The following is a 22,596-nucleotide window of genomic DNA, read 5'->3' as shown; positions in this document are numbered from 1 at the left end:
GCAAAAATGAACTACTGGGACCTCATCAAAATAAAAAGCTTCTGCACAGTGACGGAAACAATCAGCAAAACTAAAAGGCAACCAATGGGATGGGAGAAGATATTTGCAACTGACATATCAGATAAAGGGTTAGTATCCAAAATCTATAAAGAACTTATCAAACTCAACACCAAAAGACAAATAATCCAGTGAAGAAATGGGCAAAAGACATGAATAGACACTTCTCCAAAGAAGACATCCAGATGTCCAACTGACACATGAAAAAATGCTCAACATCACTCATCATCCAGGAAATACATATCAAAACCACAGTGAGGTACCACCTAACACCTGTCAGAATGGCTAACCTTAACAATTTAGGCAACAACAGATGTTGGCGAGGATGCAGAGAAAGACGATCTCTTTTGCATCATAGATGGCAATGCAAGCTGGTGTAGCCACTCTGTGAAACAGTATGGAGGTTCCTCAAAAAATTAAAAATAGAACTACCCTACGACCCAGCAATTGCACTACTAGGCATTTATCCATAGGATACAGGTGTGTTGTTTCGAAGGGACACATGCACCCCCATGTTGAGAGCAGCACTATCAACAATAGCCCAAGTATGGAAAGAGCCCAAGTGTCCATTGATGGATGAATGGATAAAGAAGATGTGACATACACACACACACACACACACACACACACACACACACACAAAATGGAGTATTACTCAGCAATCAAAAAAAAAATGAAATCTTGCCATTTGCAACTACATGGATGGAATTGGAGGGTATTATGCTAAGTGAAATTAGAGAAAGACAAAAATCATGACTTCACTCACATGAAGACTTTCAAGAGACAAAACAGATGAACATAAGGGAAGGGAAACAAAAATAATATAAAAACAGGGAGGGGGACAAAACAGAAGAGACTCATAAATATGGAGAACTGAGGGTTACTCGAGGGGTGTGGGAAGGGGGATGGGCTAAATGGGTAAGGGGCACTAAGGAATCTACTCCTGAAATTGTTGCACTATATGCTAATTTGGATGTAAATTTTAAAAAATAAAAAATAAAATTAAAAAAAAGTAGTGATCAAAAACCAATGCCACTCTTGGCATTCTCTTGGAAAGAAATGATTCTTGAGTGGTAGAACTGAGGAATACTATATCCCAATGTTCTAAAAAAATCTGTTTTTTCAGGGTGCTGGCTACTGCAAAGTAGAAGGGGAATGGTTATACACAATCCACTTAAAGTTTAGAATATGACCACCATTTGTCCTATTTTACTTTAATTGCATAGACAATAGTCATAAGTGTTTCAATCCTTCCTTTATTCTTCTAAGAAAAATTCAGTGTGTGTGTACATGAGTATGTATGTGTATGAGAGATTTTTCACTGTGCATTCGTACTGTCACTTTGGCCATAATTTTTAAGCACTAATTGTGTTACTAAGTTAGGCCAGGAATGCATTGCCCCAATTCTGGTCTTTTTGATGGAAGCAAATAATTAAGTCGTCAGTTAAAAGTAAGAAGGGATAGAAGGACCAGGGAAAGGGGATCTTTACTTACTACATTAAAGTTATATGACATAAAGTCTTTCAATATTGATGGCAATACATACGTCAAAGCAGATATAGGTATAGTATCTCACAGTTAAGGAATAAGTCTTTAGTAGGTTCCAAAAAATACTAGCTTTCCTATGGAGGAAAGATAATTAGTATGCATAATTTAAAGTTACCATATCAAACACATGGCCCTTTTGCAAAGCATCATAGCAATCTGAAAAAGAAAAGTTCATATATTGAAATAAACACAAACTAAACCAATTAATTCTGAATAAGTAGTAACAACTTTATTTTAACTCAACGTGCTGAAACGCAAAAAATATTTTCAGCAACAAGATACAAAAAGTATGTATCTTATCATTAACATCAGCTGATTAAAAATGAGGCTGAAAAGTTCAATATAAGTCTTTACACATTTGAATCTTGAAAATCAATTTCCCCCAGAATTAATTTTTAAATAATTTTAGCATAATTTTATTTTCAAAAATGGGACTCACTTAAGTTATATCTTCATTCTAAAAAACTGGATGTGAAATTAGCTGGGTTACAGTATACAACAATAAACTCTAACAGAAAAATATTTAAATATAAGAATTCCTTTTCAAACATAAAGTCCACATACTGCAAACAGAAGACACGGTGTGGTGATTTCATTCCTAGTGAAGAGGAAGTCTTGCATATGTTAGGCACTCAATATTTGTTCACCTGGACCTAAAATTGACATCATTCCATGAACACTTAAATAAAGTAGAGCTCATAATCTGTATAAAAGAGGTTTGCACAATACTCTTCTATATGCTGAAAGTGCTGTCTTTATAATCTGAAGACACCCACCCACCCACATTATTTTGCAAGAATACACTGAATTTTATCCATCAAAGAGCATGAAGGTCCAAGTCAGAATAATTCACCTTTTCATACATACATGGTTATGAGGAAAGCTTTGTTGAGGTGGATTTTAACAAAACAACTTACTGAAGTCTCTAGTATTCTAATTTAGTAACATTGGGTAGCATATATGACCCATATTTTAATAAAAATTTTACTTGGGTTTTAAATTTATGCACAAAATTTAAATGGATAAATAAATTAGTATAACATTTTTGGCAATTTAAATTCTAACTTAGGTCTAGTTTAAAAATAAGCTAATAATGCTCATGGTTACTTTTTAAGAGTTCTTTGCGAATATTTTAAAACTGAACTTTAAAACTGATGTCCTAAAAAGGCACTGTTTTCATATTTCATCATGCAGTAAAGGTCACATTTTTGAAAATTATAATTTCTTGTCCATCAACTGTCCCCCCAAATAAAGCACATTTAATGAAATATTTCAACTAACCTGAATTTTCAACATTTAACTGAGTCCTATTTTCAGAAATTCACTCTTCTGAACATACCACACACAAGTCTAAGCAAATACAAGTATATGTACACACACACACAAACACACGCACACACACGCCCAAATGACATAATACATGCATGGTTCTCCAATTACTATTTCAAGACAATGACACATGAGTATTCAAGGAGGTAACAATGGCAAGCCATAACATTATGGCACCTTCATATTTGTGCTCTAAATACCAATATACGTTAAAATTTAAAAACAAAAAAGGCACAAATATAGTGTTTCTGTATCTCAAGCTGAAGAACAGTTTTCTAATGGTTACTGTGATAACATATAACAGTTAAAACCAGTCACTTCTTTTTTAAGGAAAAGTTCTGTTTAGGTGACAAAAGGAAAACAAGAGCAGGCTGATAAAAGGCAAAGCTGCTCAGGACAGTCTATGCCTACTGAACACAGTAGTGTGTAGTTTCAAAACGAGAAAATAAAAAGGCTATTAGAGCACTTTTGTCAGAATACATTAAGTTTTTTTTTCATTGCCTCAAGAACCCACAATACCAAAAAAAACCCAACAAAAAACAAACAAAAACCAAAAAAAAAAAAACACAAAAAAACAAAAAACCCCAAAAAACCCCAACCCATAATAAATAAAAAAATAAATCAACTATGATAGGATTCTGTTAGTATAATGGTAGGCATTATATTATCTGAAACGTGGACATTTCTAGAGACATGGATATTCTCACAGCACAGTGTTTGACGTTTTTGGTACAAAATGTACTACCAAACTACAAACAAAAAACGAAAAAAACCCTTTATAATAAAACCCTTAGGATTTGCAATAAACACTAAATTAAGTAGGTAAAAGCAAGCCGAAATGTTCATTATATGGGTGTTATTACTGAAGTCACTATGGTTAGAAACGTAGATGCAAGCAGTGAATTAATTCACAATGTGCCTACGTGCATTTGATATAAATGGATACACCAATATATATATATTTTTTGACACATGACAACAAAATTCTATAGCCTGAGGAATTTTGTTTTGTTGTAAGACCCTGGCAAAATATTAAAAATCTTAACGTGTATATGTATGTGCGTATGTACTTTTTAAATTGTACATTGTAAATTTAATGGACTCAACTTGGTTAAGGAAGTGAATTTCTGTTTCCTATAGTATTCTTACATAGGATGAAGTTCAATCACATGTAAGAATCCTTCTATCTCAAGGGATTCTTCCAATTTCAAATTTAACAAGATTCCAATTAAACTACATAGAAAGAAATGAAGATATCTGAAAATATGATCTTTTCAAACTAGTTTGCTGTGGTTAACAAATGCTTATCTGATAGTGATTGTTCAATGTAAATATGAATCACTCTTGATATATTCTGACTGCTTCAGTGAATATGTAACAAAGAAATAACAAAAATAAAATCTATTTTAAAACCTCAGGCTCCTTTTTTTTCCTTTTGTTCTAAATTCAAAAACTAAATAAACAAATTATACAAATTTTAATCTGGAGAATAAAGTATGTATGTGAATATATAGGTATATGCATTTTTTTCCAGTGACACACTTTTCCCCTTGTGGTCAAGTATAAATCTTGCCTAAGAAGCATATTGTCACTATTCCATGAAATCAGATGCAGTGACTTGCCACTGCTCCTAGTTCTCCGGGACAATGCACCAGGACAGACCTTCACTGTGAACAGAGCTATCAAACACTGAACATGTGTATGTGTTTAAAGCTAAATTCATTTATAATAAAGAACTGGCCCATGAAAAGCAGTTTATAAATAGTTTATCCTGTTCACATTATGCAGAATTTCAGTATCATCCACAATGTTAGTACAGTAACTGAAACAGAAGGAGAAAGCTAGGGGGGAAAAGGTTCAGAGTGTGGCCTAACATATTTCTAAGGGTTCTCTCCTTTAGTCTGCAAATATCAGTTCACTATTTTTAGAAGGAGAGTAGAGTGTCCAGAATTTTATTGTTCAATTGCCTTCTCCAAAGTGGGATAAGACAGAGTAAATTCAATAATAAATATCTGAAATTCAAACCAATTTAACTATAATCAAGAATACCTTTCTTATCTATTATCACAAACATCCCAGTTGCCTCCCTCAGTCTTAAAAAATTCTTGCAAAAGTTAAGACACAATTAATTATACCTTATTAATACCCTCAAAAACAAACAAAAAATATATGTACCATTTAGCATACAAAAGTTACACATGAAAAGTGCATATATATCTTTCTTAATTGGCCCACTCATTAAATTTACATTTGGTCATCCTTACTTTCAACATGGACAGAATTCTTCATATAAATGTAGGTCACTACAAATTAAAAAAAAATTAATTCAGCACAAAACATGCTTTCTTTTTATTGAAATCTTAACCTCAACCAGTTCTCAGTCATTGTAAACTTGAACAAACCCACAAAGAAACACAAGCAAAGGTTTGTTATGCTTCTCTTAGTCTGCTGGACAGTCAACACACAGAAAAACATCCAAATTTTACTAAAAATTTGGGCCAACTCATTGCATATTTGCCCCCTGAAATGAAAAATAAATTAGAATTGAAGCAGTGTATTGCCGTAACTTACTTTGAAGGTAAGCAGGTTCTCCTATATGTATAGGACTTAGACTGGAGACATTACCAGTAATCTCCAATACGAGTGCTTTTAAGAAGAACCTAGTTTTAAACTTTGAGATAGCATAGGACAAACCCTATAAAATTCATTTTGCTTTTCTCAAACTAATGGAAGATCCTTTTGAAACTTAATATCTTCAGTTATCAATATTACTGCATTATGGAGCTAGTGCAATCCTGCATAGCCTTAGTCAAAATGACAAGGCACAATAAAAAAATTAAAGTATTATATGAACAAGAGAAGTCATTGAAGATAATTTAAGGCCTTGAAGTGAATTAGAGTATAATCAGTCTAATTTAAAGCTGAAGAATAAACCATAAATTATCCACCTGAAATGCAAGCAATATGCTTTTTCAGCTTCTGTTCGTGGACAAGACAACAGAAACAACTCTTGCTTATGGTTTGTTATTAGAATCCTTCTGGACCTGGAGGAGTAAAAGTCAATTCCATTTTTCTACAGTTCATGGAAGATTTCAGGACTGTTTTAGCCGTTTGCGTGGAATGCCAAACTGTGGACATTGTGCAGATGCTAGTGCTCGGAAGGCTTCTGCTACTAAATGAGGGTGAGACTGAATCATGGACTTCCACCCTGATGTTTCCATTATGTCTGCTGCTTGGCTGAAAAATAAAATTAAGTGATGTTTATTAAAGAGTACTTTTCAAAATGCATTGTTGCATTGTTAGTTTTAGAAAAAATCACACATTTCAAAATGTTTCAAGCACTTTTGCCTCTCTCTATCGTTAAGCCATGTGAATTCATTAAAATACCATCTTTATGTTACTGGTATTTTCTGTTGCAAATGAAACTTAAATTCTTCTGGAAGTTCTATACTCTGGAAGTATGTGACACTTTTCTCCATAGTCCCAACTCCCATTGTTACCATTTCTGTACCAGCTTTTTAAGAGCTCTTTTCCCTGGCTGTTACACATAGGTTTTCTCTAGAGTTCCAACTTTTGCCCTCATTCTTCTCTCTTAACTTCATCATTCATCCTATTGTATCCACTCTACAATTTTAACTATCATACTCAATGATGGTAAACTACTGATTTGCTAAATCTAGCCCTCCCCACAAGGTACAGTCCCAACCACTTGTTCTCTTTATTTGGACGGCCTCAAGCCCTAAAAATTCAGGATCGCCAGGAAAGAACTCAACACGTCTCTATCCGAGCTGCAAATTCTTCTTCCCTCATTTCTAATCAGCTAATGTTTCCACCATCACCCAGAGGTAACATCAAAAACCTTGGAATCATCTTAGACTCCATCCTTTCCAATCAATCATCAAAGCCCTATTTTAATTTCCAAAGATATTTTGAATTCCCAGTCAAGGTTCATATCATCTCACATTTGGATTATCACAACAGTCTCCTAAGTTGTCTTCTAGTTTCCTATCTTGCTCCTCTCAAACTGGCTTCCATGAACTGCCTTAGTAACACAAATATGACTATGTTACACCCTATTGTTCCCTAATGCCTGTATCCAAGTTCTTTAGAAAAAGAAACAATTTTTCCTACTTCCTCTCTCTACCTTTGTATCTCTCCTTACATGCTCAGGTAACTGCTCATTGTATACTGAATGTACAACATGGTCTACTGAGCATGCAGAGTAAATACCTAATCTAGTTATCCTGGTCTCTTTTCTCCCTTATATCCATCCACCATCCAAATAATATCCAAATATTATAGACTGTCCTTTCAAAATGTTTTATCCTTTCATTTCTCTCTAGCCCCAACTGTCACCAATCAACTCTAATTTCAACTCTCATCTCTTGCTCATCTCTTGCCTGCACTACTCCAGCAACTTTCCAATGTGTCTCCTATATTTAACCTTGCTCAGCTGTCACCACAACCACCACCTCAAGCTCCCCACAATATATTCTCTACCTTGTATGCAGAGAGATTGCTAAAAATGAAACTCTGATCATGCCCTATACTAGGTTAAAACCTTTTATTGGATACCCATTTCTCTTTGAATGTCTAAAAGTCCCAATGTTATTTACATGGCCTTCCAGGATCTGACCTTTGTCTGCTTTCTCCAGCTTCTTCTCATAACCTCTCTCTGACTCTATATTGTTCTTTCTTTATCACCAAAACTTTGTACACCTGATTCCCTTTTTTTGGGATAAACTTTCATGCTTCTTCCCTCTTCTTTACCATGGTAACTCCTATTAATACTCCAGGTGTTTATTTATACAATAATTCCTCAAAAAGGCTTTCTTTCACTCCTAGTTTAGGTAAGGTTCTTTTGCTGTATGCTTGGGATATACATTATCTATTGTCACGCTTTACTTCAATTACTTGTTTAATTCCTATTTGTTTCTTGCTAAACTAAACACTCCATAAAGGTAGGGGAAACATTTGTCATGTTCATCACTATATTTTTTTGTACTAAGCACACTGCCTGAGGTATTTACTTGATAATAAATATAAACGTATGTCAAATGAATGGATCACCTACTGCTTCATGCTTCTATACTTTGGATGAAGTGATCCCTTCTGTTTATAATGCTTGTTATTTCCTTCTTAGTTTCACTAACTCCTATTTGTGTTTAAAGACTCAGATGTCATCTGCAGGAAGCCATTCCTAAACCATCCAGCCTTTGTCAAGTGCCCTGCACATGTCTTCCTTTATCATGTTACTTACCACATTATGAAATAATATATACATGTATTTCTTTCATTAGACAAATTTCTCAAGAAAAGGATTTTTCCCTATTTTTATATGCAGCACCCTAGCACAGTACTTGAGACACAGATGCTAGGTAAATGTTTGTGGAACTAAACAGTAGCTGAATAAAACAACTTTTTAAAAATTTGCCTGACATCATATTACCTGTATGTAATTATGTTTATCATTTTAACTAACTGTTTGGAGTCACATAAATACCTCTTAATATACCTGGCATTTTCATTTATTTAATTCAAAAAGATCTATTGAAAGTCTGTACATACAACAGCTACTCAGGGGATATAAAATAAGGGGATAAAAAAATTATCATTGAATGCTAATATATTTTAAATTTAAATAGATTTTTCTGTGATCATATACCAAGACAATAACGTATCATCAAATACTAACCAATATACCACCAGTGACTTAAACGTAGTTACTAATTTTTACTTTGTGAAAACAGAATTCACAAACTGATAGGAATTCAGAGTTAACAACATAATACAGTTTAAAAGAATGGGAAGTAATCAGGTCAACATTCATTTTATTGTCTCTAACACTGTCTTTTTTCACTTAAATCTACTTTTGATAAAGTGTGAAAATGGAATTTAAGGGTTTATTGGTAAAAACTAATCAAAAGCAGGTGAAAATTCTTCAAACTATCAACTCTTCACCTTTTCTGATTTTGAAAAATTACAAAAAGTAGAAATCACTCTAAAAATAGGAGAAGAAAACAAAAAAGGAAATAATAAGTTCTAATAGTTCATATTCAGAAGGTTGTCTTAGAAAAATGTAACAACTACCACACAGTTTCAACAGGGAAAGGAAAGAACAAACTGCTACCAGTAGGGAATATGAAGCAGCTAGCCTAAAATACTATATGATGCAAGGTACTTGGCTAACCTAAGAAGCAGTGGGTGAGCAGTCAAATATAAAGACTGTCTAGGCAAATGGGGTACATTCCTCATAGTAAAAAATAAGTATTTCCCAACATCTTTAGAAATGTTTTCTGAAGGGACAGGGAAAAAATCCAGTAGCCACTGAAATACATGGGCTCAGCTATATACTGTGAGCATATGTGCTTAAAAAATTAAACTGTCTATCCCAGTTCACATTAGAAGCTGATCTACAAGGGAGCATAGCCTCAAGAATCCACCAAATCATATTATTATGTTTTAAAATAACTGGCAGTTTGCTTCATACAACTAGTATCTGGATTCATACTTATTGTAGATGAGCAAAAGGCTATGCAAACACTTAATTTCATGTATGCAGATCAACTTTAAGTCAGAAACTGATGTCATCTTACTTGCTGTTCCAGTTTTTCCCATCTTTACACCCAAGTTGTCGAAGTACACTGCACCTGCATTAAAGATTTAAACACACTTAAAAAAAAGTCCAGTGAAAAAATGTTGAAGGTGTCATGCCCACTGAAATACAGGCATAGCTTACCTATTAATAAAGTCTATGGCTTGTGCTTTCAACTGTTCTGCACTGTGCAAATCTGCAAGGACAAGGGTATCAGCAACATTTTCTACCGAGAGGTTACTACACAAAGCTTCTTCACACATGACCTTCAGCCGTTCCAGTGCATACTATCCAAAAGGAAAACATAGCAATTAAACATTTACTCAAACTACCAAGTTTTAAATACTTGGTATTTATAACTTAGAAAATAAATTTAAAGCACATTATACTTTGAACTGAGGGTAAAAAAAAGTCCTGAAGTTATTTTAACCTAATATTAAGAAGATACAAATCAATGAATTCAAGAGAAAGACCAATTTTCTTTAGGAAATTTCAACTTGTGCAAAATATGTACTGTCAATTTTAAAAACAGGGTTTTATTCTTTAAAAACAAAACAAAACCAAAAACCAAAAAAACAAAAACCCTTCTTGCTCAAACTCTTAATGAGTGAATTTCTCTTCTCTATTTTAAACACCAGAGTGTACCAGCCAGTACACTGTCTGTTGCCACTGCTCAATCTTGAAGAATGAATTATAAAAGGCCAACAAATCATTTTGATAACCACTTCTTTAGTTATTACGACTTTAGCAGCTTTACTGAAAATTTATAATTGATATACAATAAACTGCAAATAAAGTTTATACAGTCATATGACCATCATTAAATCATGACACCGAACATAATCATCATCCCCAAAAGTTTCCTCCTACCCCTTTATAATCCTTCCTTTTCACCCCACCTCAGGCCACACCTCTGATATGCTTTCTACTGCTGTAGTTTAAATTTTCTGGTATCTTCTATAAATGGAATCATATAATTTGTGACTGGCTTCTCAGCATAATTATTTTGAGATTCATACATGTCGCTACCATTTTATCAGCAGTTCAATGCTTTTTATTGCTGAATAATATTCCATTGTGTACAGACATACCACAATTTGTTTCTGCAATCCTCTCTTGATAAACAATTGGTGTTTCCAGTTTTTAGCTATTATAAATAAAGTGACTATAAACGTTCATATAAGTTACTGTATGGGAATATGCTTTCTTTTCTCTTAAAGTAGACTCACTGAATCAGATGGCAAGTGTAAAACATTTTTTCTTTTTTAATATTTGAGGGGGAAGGGAAGGACAGAGGATCAGAAGCAGACTCTGTGCTGACAGCAGATAGTCTGATGAGGGGCTTGAACTCATGAACCATGAGATCATGACCTGAGCCGAAGTCGGATGCTTAACTGAGTTACCCAGGAGCCCCAAGTGTAAAACTTTTTAAGAAACTGCCAATCTTCCAAAATGGTTGTTACCATTTTATATTTCCATCAGCAGTGTATGAGAGTCCTTATTCTTCCACATCCTTGACTATACTTAGTATGGTCTTTGTAATTTTATCTATTACAATACATTTGTAGAAATATCTCATGGTTTTAATTTACATTCCCCTAGTAACTAATGGTGATGAGCATCTTTTGATGTCGTTAACTGACATTAGTTCAGGAAGTGTTTGTTCAAATATTTTCTCTATTTTTAGAAATAACATTGTTTTCTTATAGTTGAGTTTTGAGAGTTCTTTATATAGTTTATATACAAAAGTCTGTTAGCAGATATATTCTGAATATAAGGTGCTCATCAGATATATGCTTTGCAAAGAATTTTCTCCTAGTTTGCGGCTAGTCTTTTTTATTCTGTGTTTTCTGAGGAAGTTTTAAAATTTTATTTAAGTCTAATTTGTCTATTTTTCTTTTATGTATTGTTTTTTGGTTTTATAGCTATTCTTTGCCTAACACAAGATTACAAAGACTTTCTCCTATGTTTTCTCTTAGAAGTTTTAGATTTTAGGTTTAAAATCAATTTTGCATGACTTTTTGTACTTGGCGTGAAGTTCACATAAAAAGTTCATTTTTTTCAGGAATATAGGTATCCAACTGTTCCAGCACCACTTGCTGAAAAGACTATCCCTTCTTCACTGAATCGTCTTTGCACTTTCATCAAAAATTAGATATCCAGGGGCGCCTGGGTGGCTCAGTCGGTTGGGCGTCCGACTTCGGCTCAGGTCACGATCTCGCGGTCCGTGAGTTCGAGCCCCGTGTCGGGCCCTGGGCTGATGGCTAAAAGCCAGGAGCCTGCTTCCGATTCTGTGTCTCCCTCTCTCTCTGCCCCTCCCCCATTCATGCTCTCTGTCTCAAAAATAAATAAAACGTTAAAAAAAAAAATTAGATACCCAGATATGTGAGAGCCTATTTCTATACTCTCCATTCTGTTCAAATCAGTTGTCTATCTTGTCACCAATACAACATGGTCTTAAATTCTGAAGCTTTATAATAAGTCTTGTCATCACGCAGTGTTAGTCCTCTATTTTGACCTTCTTTTCTCAAAGTTATCGGATTTCTCTAGGTCCTCCCACTTGCACATAAATTTAAAATTCATTTGTCAAAAAACCCCACACAAAACCTACAAGAGACATGTTGGTTCTACTAATGAATTTTAAGAACTGAAATTTTAACAATATTGAGAGTTCTAATCCATGAACAAAATTTCCCTTTCCATTTATTTAAGTAGTACCTGAATTTCACTTATCAATATATTGTAATTATTGGTATAGTCTTGAAGATCTTCTCAGATTTATGCCTATATGTTTAATATTTTTGATACTACTACAAATGTCATTTTTTTAATTTAAATTTTTATTAAGACAGTTATAGATTCATGTGCAGTTGTAAGAAATAATAGATTCCAGAGCTGCCTGGGTGGCTCAGCTGGGTTAAGCATCTAACTATTGATTTCGGCTCAGGTCATGATCTCACAGTTCATGATCAAGCCCCACATTGGGCTCTGCGCTAACACATGGAACCTGCTTAGGATTTTCTCTCACCTTCTCCCCCAGTCACACTCTCTCTAAATAAATAAATATTAAAAAAAGAAAGAGAGAAATAATAGATTCCAGCTCAAGAAGAAAGTGGCAGAGTAAATAGACCCTAGGCTCCTCTTGTCCCATGAACACAACTAGATAACTACCAAATCATCCAAAATACGCCAGAAATAAACCAGAAGATGGACAAAACTAACAACTAAAGGGAGAGAAGAGGCGATGTTGAAGAAGGTAGGAAGTGTGGAGACGTGGTTTTGGGGAGAAATGTATCATGGGTGCTGTGGAGGGGAGGAGCCATGGTCATGGAGAAGGGCCAGAGAGAAAGGAGCATACAGGGGGATATAAAGGAGAATGTTTCCCCAAAAATACTGGTTTGCAAAATAAGAGAAGCTGAATTTCATGAGTTCTTGCAACACGTGGAGATTAAAGCCTAGAGATTTAAAGGTCAGTAAGTGGGCTTGCTCTGCTCCTGGAAGGAAAGCAGACAAACAAGCCAGGAACAGACAGAATGAAACAGCAATCTGAAGAAAATCTGGGACAAACAGGGGGAGATTATTTGCTCCTCTAGGAGGACATTCTTGAGAGGCAGCATTCATGGAGACACTTCTCCCAGAACAAAGGAGCTGGCCAGCACCAGTTACTTCCCCAACCCCTCAGCATAAACACAGAGCCACATGCAGGAAACAGCACAGGATGGCACTGGCTGCTGAACTTGCTTACACCAAGCTCCACTCCCCTGCGTTCAGGCAGAACTGCCCTTCTCAGTCAAGCTTCCCTCAGTCCCAGCACAGAGAGACCTGAACAACGCCCTGCCCATACTATATCTAACCATGAGTTCTGCAGGGCCTCAGTTCTGGATAAAGTTGTATCAGGTCTCATTTCACAAGCAGATCAGAGCACATCTAGGTAAAACTTTCCACAATGAGGCCAGATACCAAACACTGCCTACAGCAGGCAAGGAGAGCATCTGTAGACAATCAGCCTGAAGGATAGAGCAAACAAAACACAATAGGAGAGCTCACACAGCACATATCTGAAGAACTCTCTGAAGCATCAGGCCCTGGGAACATGACTTAGGCCATTACTTTCAGAAACAGGAGACATAAATGGCCTTTCTAACACACAGAAGCAGGCAGACATAGACAAAATGAGAAGACAAGGAAATTATTCAAGAACAAGATGAAGTCACAGCCAGGGGTCTAAGTGAAACAGATATAAGTAACATGCCTGATGGAAAATTAAAGTAATGAACATAAGATACCCACTGGGCTTGAGAAAAGAATGGAAAAAGTTAGTGAGACTCTTACCACAGAGATAAAAGAGTTAAAAAAGAATCAATCAGAGATGAAGAATACAATAAATGAGATTAGAAACAGGCTTGATACAATGAACAGCAAACTGGAAGAAGCAGAGAAATGAATTAGTGACCTAGAAGACAAAATAGAAAATAATGAAAACTGAACAAAAGAAAAAGAATTATGCAACCTGAGAATCGAATTAGAGAACTCAGTGACTCCATGAAATGTAATATTTGTATCATAGGAATCCTAGAAGATGACAGAGTAAAAGGTGTCAGAAAATTTGAGGAAGTAATAGCCGAAAACTTCCCTCATCTGGGGGAAGGAAAGAGACATACAGATCTAGAAGGCAGAGAGCTCCCATCAAAATCAGCAAAAGCAGGCCCACACCAAGACATACTGTAATTAAGTTGCACAGTATAGTGATAAAGAAAAAATCTTAGAAACAGCAAGACGGAAGACATCTTTACTTACAAGGTAAGACCCATAATGGTAGTTAGAGATTTCTCAACAGAAACATGGCAGGCCAGAAGACAGTGGCACGACATATTCAAAATGCTGAGTGGGAAAAATCTGCACCCAAGAATACTCCATCCAGCAGGATACAATTCAGAATAGAAGGAAAGAGAAAGAGTTTCACGGACAAGCAAAAACTAAAGGAGTTTGTGACTACTAAACCAGTTCTTGCAAGAAATATTAAAGGATATACTTTCAGTGCAAAGGAGAGGCCAAAAGTGACGAAGACAAGAAAGGATCATAGAAAATCTCCAGAAACAATAGCAAAACAAGTAATAATATGGCTGTAAATATATATCCATCAGTAATTACTCTGAATGTAAATGGACTAAAAGCTCCAATCAAAAGACATAGGAGGTCAGAATAGATAAAAAATAAGACCTATCTATATGCTGCCTACAACAGACTCATTTTAGAACTAAAGACATCTGCAGATTGAAAGTGAGGGGATGGTGGGGGACTTGAATGGTTCAATCAGCTAAGTATCCGACTCTTGATTTCAGATCAGGTCATGATCTCCTGGTCATGGGATTGAGCCTCACGTCAGGCTCCATACAGAGCATGCAGCCTACTTGGGATTCTCTCTCTCCCTCTCTCTGCTCTTCCCTCTCTCTCTCTCTCTCTCTCTCAAAAATAAATAAACTTAAAAAAAAAAAGTAAGTGAGGGTATGGAAAAACATTACCATGCAAACAGATGTCAAAAAAAAAGCTGGAGTAACAATACTTATATCGGACAAACTACACTTTAAAACAAAGACTGTAACAAGAGACAAAGAAGGGTATTATATCATAATAAAGGGGACAATCCAACAAGAAGATATAACAATTGTAAATATTTATGCACCAAACATGAAAGCACCCAAATACATAAATGTCAATAGCAAACATACAAGAACTAATTGATAAGAATACAATAATAGTAGGGAACTTTAATACCCCACACACCAATGGACAGATCATCTAAACAGATTATCAACAAGGAGACAATGGCTTTGAATGACACACTGGACCTGATGGACTTAACAAATATATTCAGAACATTCCATCCCAAAACAGCAGAATACACATTCTTTTCAAATGCACTTGGGAAATTCTCCAGAATAGATTACAGATTAGGCCACAAATTAGGTCTTAACAAATACAAAAAGACTGGAATCATATCATCCATCTTTTCTGATCACAATGGTATGAAACTAGAAGTGAACCACAAGAAAAAATTTGGAAAGACCACAAATAACATGGAGGTTAAACATGCTACTAAACAATGAATGAGTCAAACAGGAAATCAAAGAAAAACTACAAAAAGTTCATGGAAACAAATGAAAATGAAAACACCAGGGTCTAAAACATTTGGGATGCAGAAAAAGTGGTCCTAAGAGGGACATATATTGCAATAGAGGCTTACCTTAACAGGCAAGCAAAATCTGAAATATACAACCTAACATTACACCTAAAGGAGTCATTAACAGAACAACAAATGAAGCCTAAATCCAGCAGAAGGAGGGAAATAATACAGATTACAGCAGAAATAAATAATACAGAAACTAAAACAAAACAAAACAAACAAAAAATAATAGAACAGGTCAATGAAACCAGGAGCTGGTTCTTTGGAAACATTAACAGAATCTATAAACCTCTAGCCAGACTTACCAAGAAGAAAAGAGAAAGGACTTCAAAATAAAATCATAAATGAGAGAAGAGAAATAATTAACACCACAGAAACACAAGTATAAAAGAATATTATCAAAAACCATATGTCAACAAATTGGACAACCTGGAAGAAATGGATAAATTCCTAGAAACACATAAACTGCCAAAGCTGAAACAGGAAGAAACAGAAAACCTGAACAGACTGATTACCAGCAAAGAAATTAAATCAGTAATAAAAAAACTCCCAATAAACAGAAGTCCAGGACCAGATGGCTTCACATATGAATTTTACCAATCATTTAAAGAAGAGTTAGTGCCTATTCTTCTCAAACTATTCCAAAAAATAGAAAAGGGAAACTTCCAAATTCATTCTGATGAATGAATTACCCTGATATCAAAACCAGATAAATTCTTCATTAAAAAAGAGAACTGAAGGCCAATATGCCCGATGAACATGGATGCAAAAAATCTCAACAAAATACTAACAAACAGAATCCAACAATACATTAAAAAAACCATTTACCACAATAAAGTAAGATTTATTCCTGGGTTTCAAGAGTGGTTCAAAATTCACAAATCAATCAAGGTGATACACCACATTATTAAAAGAAAGGATAAGAACCATACAATCATTTCAATAGATACAGAAAAAGCATTTGACAAAGTACAACACCCACTGATGATAAAAACCCTCAACAAGGTAGGTTTAGAGGGAACATACCTGAACATAATAAAGGCCATATATGAAAACCCACAGCTAGAATCATCCTCAATGTGGAAAAACTGAGAGCCTTTCCCTTAAGGTCAGGAACAAGACAAGGATGTCCACTCTCACCGCTTTTATTCAACATAGTACTGCAAGTTCTGGCCACAGCAATCAGACAACAAAAAGAAACAAAAGGCATCCAAATCAGCAAGGAAAAAGTAAAACTTTCACTATATGCAGATGACATGATACTCTATATAGAAATCTGAAGGCTCCACAAAGAAACCACTAGAACTGATACATGAATTCAGTAAAGTTGCAGGATATAAAATCAGTGTATAGTCATGTGTTGCATTTCTATACACCAATAATGAAGCAGCAGAAAAAGAAATCAAGGAATCAATGCCACTTACAACTCTACCAAAAATGAAAAGATACTCAGGAATAAACCTAACCAGAAGTGAAAGTACTCTGCAAACCATAAAACACTGATGACACAAAGAAATGAGAAGACATTCCATGCTCATGGATTGGAAGCATAAATATTGCTAAAATGTCAATACTACTCAAAGCAATCTACACATTTAATGCAATCCCTATCAAAACACCAACAGTACTTTTCCCAGCAATAGAAGAATCCTAAAATTTATATGGAACCACAAGAGACAACAAATAGCCAAAGCCACCTTGAAATAGAAAAGCAAAACTAGGGGCACCTGAGTGGCTCAGTTGGTTAAGTGTCCGACTCTTCATTTTAACTCAGGTTATGTTCTCACAGTCATGGGATTGAACCCCGCATCAGGCTCTGTACAGAGCATGAAGCCTGCTTGGGATTCATTCTCTCTCTCTTTCTCTCTCTCTCCCCACCTCCTGCATATCGCCTGCTCACACGCTCACATGCTCATTCTCTCTTTACAAAAAAAAGAAAGAAAAAGCTGGACATATCCCAATTCCAGATTTCAAATTATATTACGAAGCTATAATAATCAAAACAGTATGGTAGTGGCATAAAAAGAGACACACAGATTAATGAAACAGAGTGGAAACCCAGAAATAAGCACAAAACTATATGGTCAATTAATCTTCAACACAGCAGTAAAGAATATCCAATAGAAAAAAGATAGTCTCTTCAACAAATGATGCTGAGCAACTGTACAGCAGCATGCAAAAGAATGAAACTGGACCACTTTCTTACCCCATGCACAAAAATAAATTCAAAATGGATTAAAGACCTCAATGTGAGACCTGAAACAATAAAAATCCTAGAGGAGAACACAGGGAGTAACCTCTTTGACACTGGCTGCAGCAACTTCTTTCTTGCATGGGCTAGGGAAACAAAAGCAAAGATAAACTTTTGGGACTTCATCAGAACAAAAAGCTTCTGAACAACAAATGAAACAATCAACAAAACTAAAGGCAACCCATGGAATGGGAGAAGATATCTGCAAATGATATATCCAGTAAGGGGTTAATATTTCAAATATATAAAGAACCTACAAAATACCCCCCAAAAAGAATAATCCAATTAAAACATGGGCGTAAGACATGAGTAGACATTTTTCCAAAGACATTAGATGGCCAACAGACACATGAAAAGATGTTCAACATCACTCATCACCAGGGAAATACAAATCAAAACTACAATGAGATATCACCTCACAGCTGTCAGAATGGCTTAAAATCAAAAACATAGGAAACAATGGGTGTTGGTGAGGATGTTCAGAAAGGAGAACCTCTTGCACTGTTGGTGGGAATGCAAACTGGTGCAGCCATTCTGGAAAACAGTATGAAGGTTCTTGAAAAAATTAAAAATAGAACTATCCTATGATTCAGCAATTGCCCTACTAGATATTTACCACAGAATACTAAAATACTAATTCAAAGGAAAATATGCACCCCATGTTTATAGCAGCATTATCTACAATAGCCAAATTATGAAAACAGCCCAAGTGTCCATCAACTGATAAATGGATAAAGAAGTTGTGGTATAGATATACAATGGAATATTACTGGGCTATAAAAAGGAATGAAATCTTGCCATTTGCAACAACATGGATGACACTAGAGAGTATTATACTAACAAATAAATCAGTCACAGGAAGACAAATACCATATGATTTCAGACAAATACCATATGATTTCATTCATATGTGGAATTTAAGAAACAAATGAGTACAGAGGGGAAAAAAGTGAGAGAGAGGTAAACCAAGAACACAGGGTCTAAACTACAGAGAACAAATTGATGGTTACTAGAAGAGAAGTGGGTGGGGAAATGGTTTAAACAGGTGATGGGGATTAAGGAGTGCACTTGTGATGAACACTTGTGTGTGGAAAGGTTGAATCACTATATTGTACACCTGAAACTAGTATTACACTGTATGTTAACTAACTGGAATTTAAACAACTTGGGAGTGGGGGAAAGAGAAAGAATAGATTCCATATACTCTTGGCTTGGTAATGGTTCCAATGGTAATATTTTGCAAAACAAGTACAATATCGTACTCTCTTCCCTACCCTCTATGTGGTATATGTGTATGTGTATATAAAGACATGTACATATGTGCATAGACAGGCATACTCATAAACTTATTTATATGGACAGAAGCATAAACATCAAAACGTTCAAGAAAACCTCCCAATGTGCCTTCAGGATTGAAAACTACTGGCTTTGAGATTTTCTGGTATTTTTGCATTGCTTCTGAAACTTTAAGAAATAACCATTACAAAAGAATCTTATAAAATTAGCATTATTTTTTCTCTTTCTATGCTATCATGTTAAAAAATATATATCTCTGAATACAGGCAATTAAGTTAGGAAAAAATCCAATACTTTTTTCCTTTTTTATTTCATTATTTTATTTTATTCATATATTCTAACTGGCTCAAGATATTTATATGCCTTATTGATTAAAAAAAAATCTCATTTCCATATCATCTCATTGCATGCTATTTCATAATACACTCAAGAGCCATCTACAAACAGTATAAATTAATTCCTCAGCATTTCAAGTTACTTAGGATTTTCATTTGACGATAACTTTCTAGATACATCAAGCTTGAGTACAGTTTTCAGCGCTTTAGACCTACTTACTTTGTCTGCAGCTGCCAACAAGTTGTCAGCCATTTTATCAAGGTTTGGTGCTTTCCCTGTGTAAATGAATCTCATCATTTCTTTAAAAACCTCAGGGTCTACATCATTTATTTCCACTCGATTCTGATATTGAAAACAACACAAAAGTTATACTCAAACAACACACACACACAAATGAACCTAAGAGAAACTTTGACAATAATTTAACTAAATTTGCACTCAAATACTCTATTTTAAAATGGAGGTAAGTAAATCTGCAGTAACCTAAGCAGGCAAAGTGAAGCAAGCAGGTTAATAGGAGAAGTATACCGAGTCAAGCACTACCATGTGGGTATATAAAACCTCAATATCTCAATTAAAAAGGGTAAAACAACAAACCAACAAAAAGAAAACCAAATTAAGGTCTTTAGGCCAAACAAAATACGTATGTTCAATTTCTAACCTGTATCTTAGAAGAAGATACCTATTAACTTTTTCTTTGTTGAATTCTGAGGTCGTAGTACAATGCCTAAGACTCTGTAACCAGTGGGTTTCAGCAAAAGCAGGGTCAGGTATTTGAGATACTTCCAGAGCCCACTACCTTGGAACTCTCCCTTTGGCAAAAATGGCATGTCATACTATCTATACACTGGCATTACCTCTTTGCTTGAAACATACTCCAGTCCAAAGAGTAGTAATTCCTTTTTTATTCCTACATCTTTGTATTTGGTTTCTCTCATGGGATCAATGAAGCTAAATATCTAACACTAAACAATACCAAATTTTTCTGACTTTGCTGACAAAGTTGAAATTATTCACATCTCCTAATGTGAAAGTGGTCCGAAGGCTAATCATAGTACCTGGTTGACCAACAATCAAAGGAAAGAAAGCAGCTATGTATTTCAGCCTTTAGTTCTACAGAAAGAATGAAGTTGAGCCACATAAATAAACTTTGGAGTGGTCCCGTTAGAGCATGAAGGCTCACATGTAATGCAACCAGCAAAGAATCAATCTCTGATCTTTAATCTGACTACATTTCAAGATGACAGGTGACAGAGAAACATTTGGGAAAACCAAAGAGGGAACATACTGATTAAATATATAATACTACTGTGATTTGTCTTTTTTTTTTTTAAATCTTTCTTATTTTAGTGGCATTATTTTTGTTCTAGAAAAAAAAAATTCCAAAATCAATGTATAATTTAGAAAAGAGAAATAAACACCTTACGTAGAGAGATCTCAAATAGCTATGGACCAGAACCACCCTTTTGGATAAAAACTACTCATTTATTTTGCCACTAGATGGACATCAAAATAGTTATTATTTGGAATATTCACCCACATTAGGCTATATCTATTGTTCTACTACAGAACATACTTTTTCCCTTTCTACTTCTATTTCTGAAATTTTAGTGTAACAATAAGACCATGTACAATTACTTTCAAAATATACATTCCACTATTCTACATTTGTACAAATTAAATATTAGCCTTTAAATGATGTTTACCTTTTTGCTTTCTTCCATTTCATGTTCAAACATTGCATTAAAAACTGGGGATCGAGCTGTAACAACATTAAGCATCATTATTTAATGTACAGATTTATGGAAGAAATGTACAATATTACCCAAAAGTTGTAAGTACCTGCAAGTACAGATTTATGAGCCTTAAATTCTTGTCCTCTCACAAAAAAACTGCAATCTGTAAATCTTGTGTTTTCCCAGAGATTACCTAAATCTTCTGCTAGTCGACATTCAGGCACCTTCAAAGTATTTGTATTAGTATGTCCTGATATATTTACTGAATCTTGGACCACACTCACCTAATAAAAAATGGACAGCAAGAAAAACACTTTTATAAATTAGTATCAGTAATTAGTAAGTCTATACTTAAATTTCTTATCATTAGAATTATTGGGATAATTCAAAATACTGATTAAAAACACTAATTCTTGGGAATTAAATTTAAGGATATAATTTAAAGAACATAGAAAAAAATAGAAACAAATTTGATCATTTTCAAGTAACATTTTATGTAAATAAATGGCTTACCGATTGGTTAGAATGCTTGGTTATTAAAGTAATTAAAAAAACTCCTCAGCAAAATAAAAGTCATAAAATGATATCAAATTGAAACAAGCAGGAGACATTTTTGTGAGTTGAAGCAAGAAATTTCTTTAATTTTTATTTTCTCACTTACACCACAGACCTATCAACATTTAAAGTCTATTACATATGTAATAAACATGGCATCACACTCACAAGGACTTTTTATAGTACTAAAAAAGGTTATAAAACTATAGTCTATGATATTCAATTTGGGAAGTATTTTAAGTGTAGCTCCTACATGTTTCGACTCCAGTAAAATTGATTTAAATATTTAGTAATATTAATTTAAATTGTAAAGTACAAGAATTCCCACAAAAGCAATTGCACTTATTAAAATTCATGTAAATCTTTTATAATAATAATCAACAGTACAAATACAATTTAGTTCTATTTGCAGACCTTTTATTTATCTATGAAATAATAAAATTAGTATGATGAAAACTCTGGTTTTATAAAGATTTCAATATGACATAGATTAAATTTTCTCTCATTAGAAAAGACTATACACTGAATAAAATCCTAAAACACTACTGGTGAAGTCTTGTGCATCACTTTTAAGAAAACGTATGGTACTGGGAGCCTGGCTGGCTCAGTCAGAGGAGCACATGACTCTTGATCTCAGGGTTGTGAGTTCGAGCCCGATGTTGGGTGTTGAGATTACTTAAATAAATAAAACTTTAAAAAAGTATGCTAC

At 34.6% G+C, this 22,596-nt stretch overlaps 1 protein-coding gene across 4 annotated transcripts in view; it reads right to left on the bottom strand.

Annotated features, from left to right (window-relative positions):
• Positions 1-1,812: 1,812 nt before the first annotated feature.
• Positions 1,813-22,596, bottom strand: part of SPOPL (speckle type BTB/POZ protein like) — a 78,228-nt gene continuing 57,444 nt past the window's right edge. For 3 of the 4 annotated variants that reach the window (XM_045479677.1, XM_045479674.1, XM_045479676.1), the window contains 6 exons: positions 21,439-21,616; positions 21,303-21,358; positions 19,816-19,938; positions 9,674-9,816; positions 9,531-9,584; positions 1,813-6,171 (listed from right to left, as the gene is read on the bottom strand). In XM_045479677.1, the coding sequence (XP_045335633.1) occupies positions 6,027-6,171; positions 9,531-9,584; positions 9,674-9,816; positions 19,816-19,938; positions 21,303-21,358; positions 21,439-21,616 (699 nt within the window). In that variant the 3' untranslated portion in view covers positions 1,813-6,026. The remainder of the gene's footprint in view (positions 6,172-9,530; positions 9,585-9,673; positions 9,817-19,815; positions 19,939-21,302; positions 21,359-21,438; positions 21,617-22,596) is intronic. The other variant, XM_045479678.1, reaches the window with a different exon arrangement.

This window comes from Leopardus geoffroyi, chromosome C1 (genome assembly GCF_018350155.1).
Source record: "Leopardus geoffroyi isolate Oge1 chromosome C1, O.geoffroyi_Oge1_pat1.0, whole genome shotgun sequence".
Taxonomy (NCBI): domain Eukaryota; kingdom Metazoa; phylum Chordata; class Mammalia; order Carnivora; family Felidae; genus Leopardus; species Leopardus geoffroyi.
This window is presented reverse-complemented; position numbering and strand designations above follow the sequence as displayed.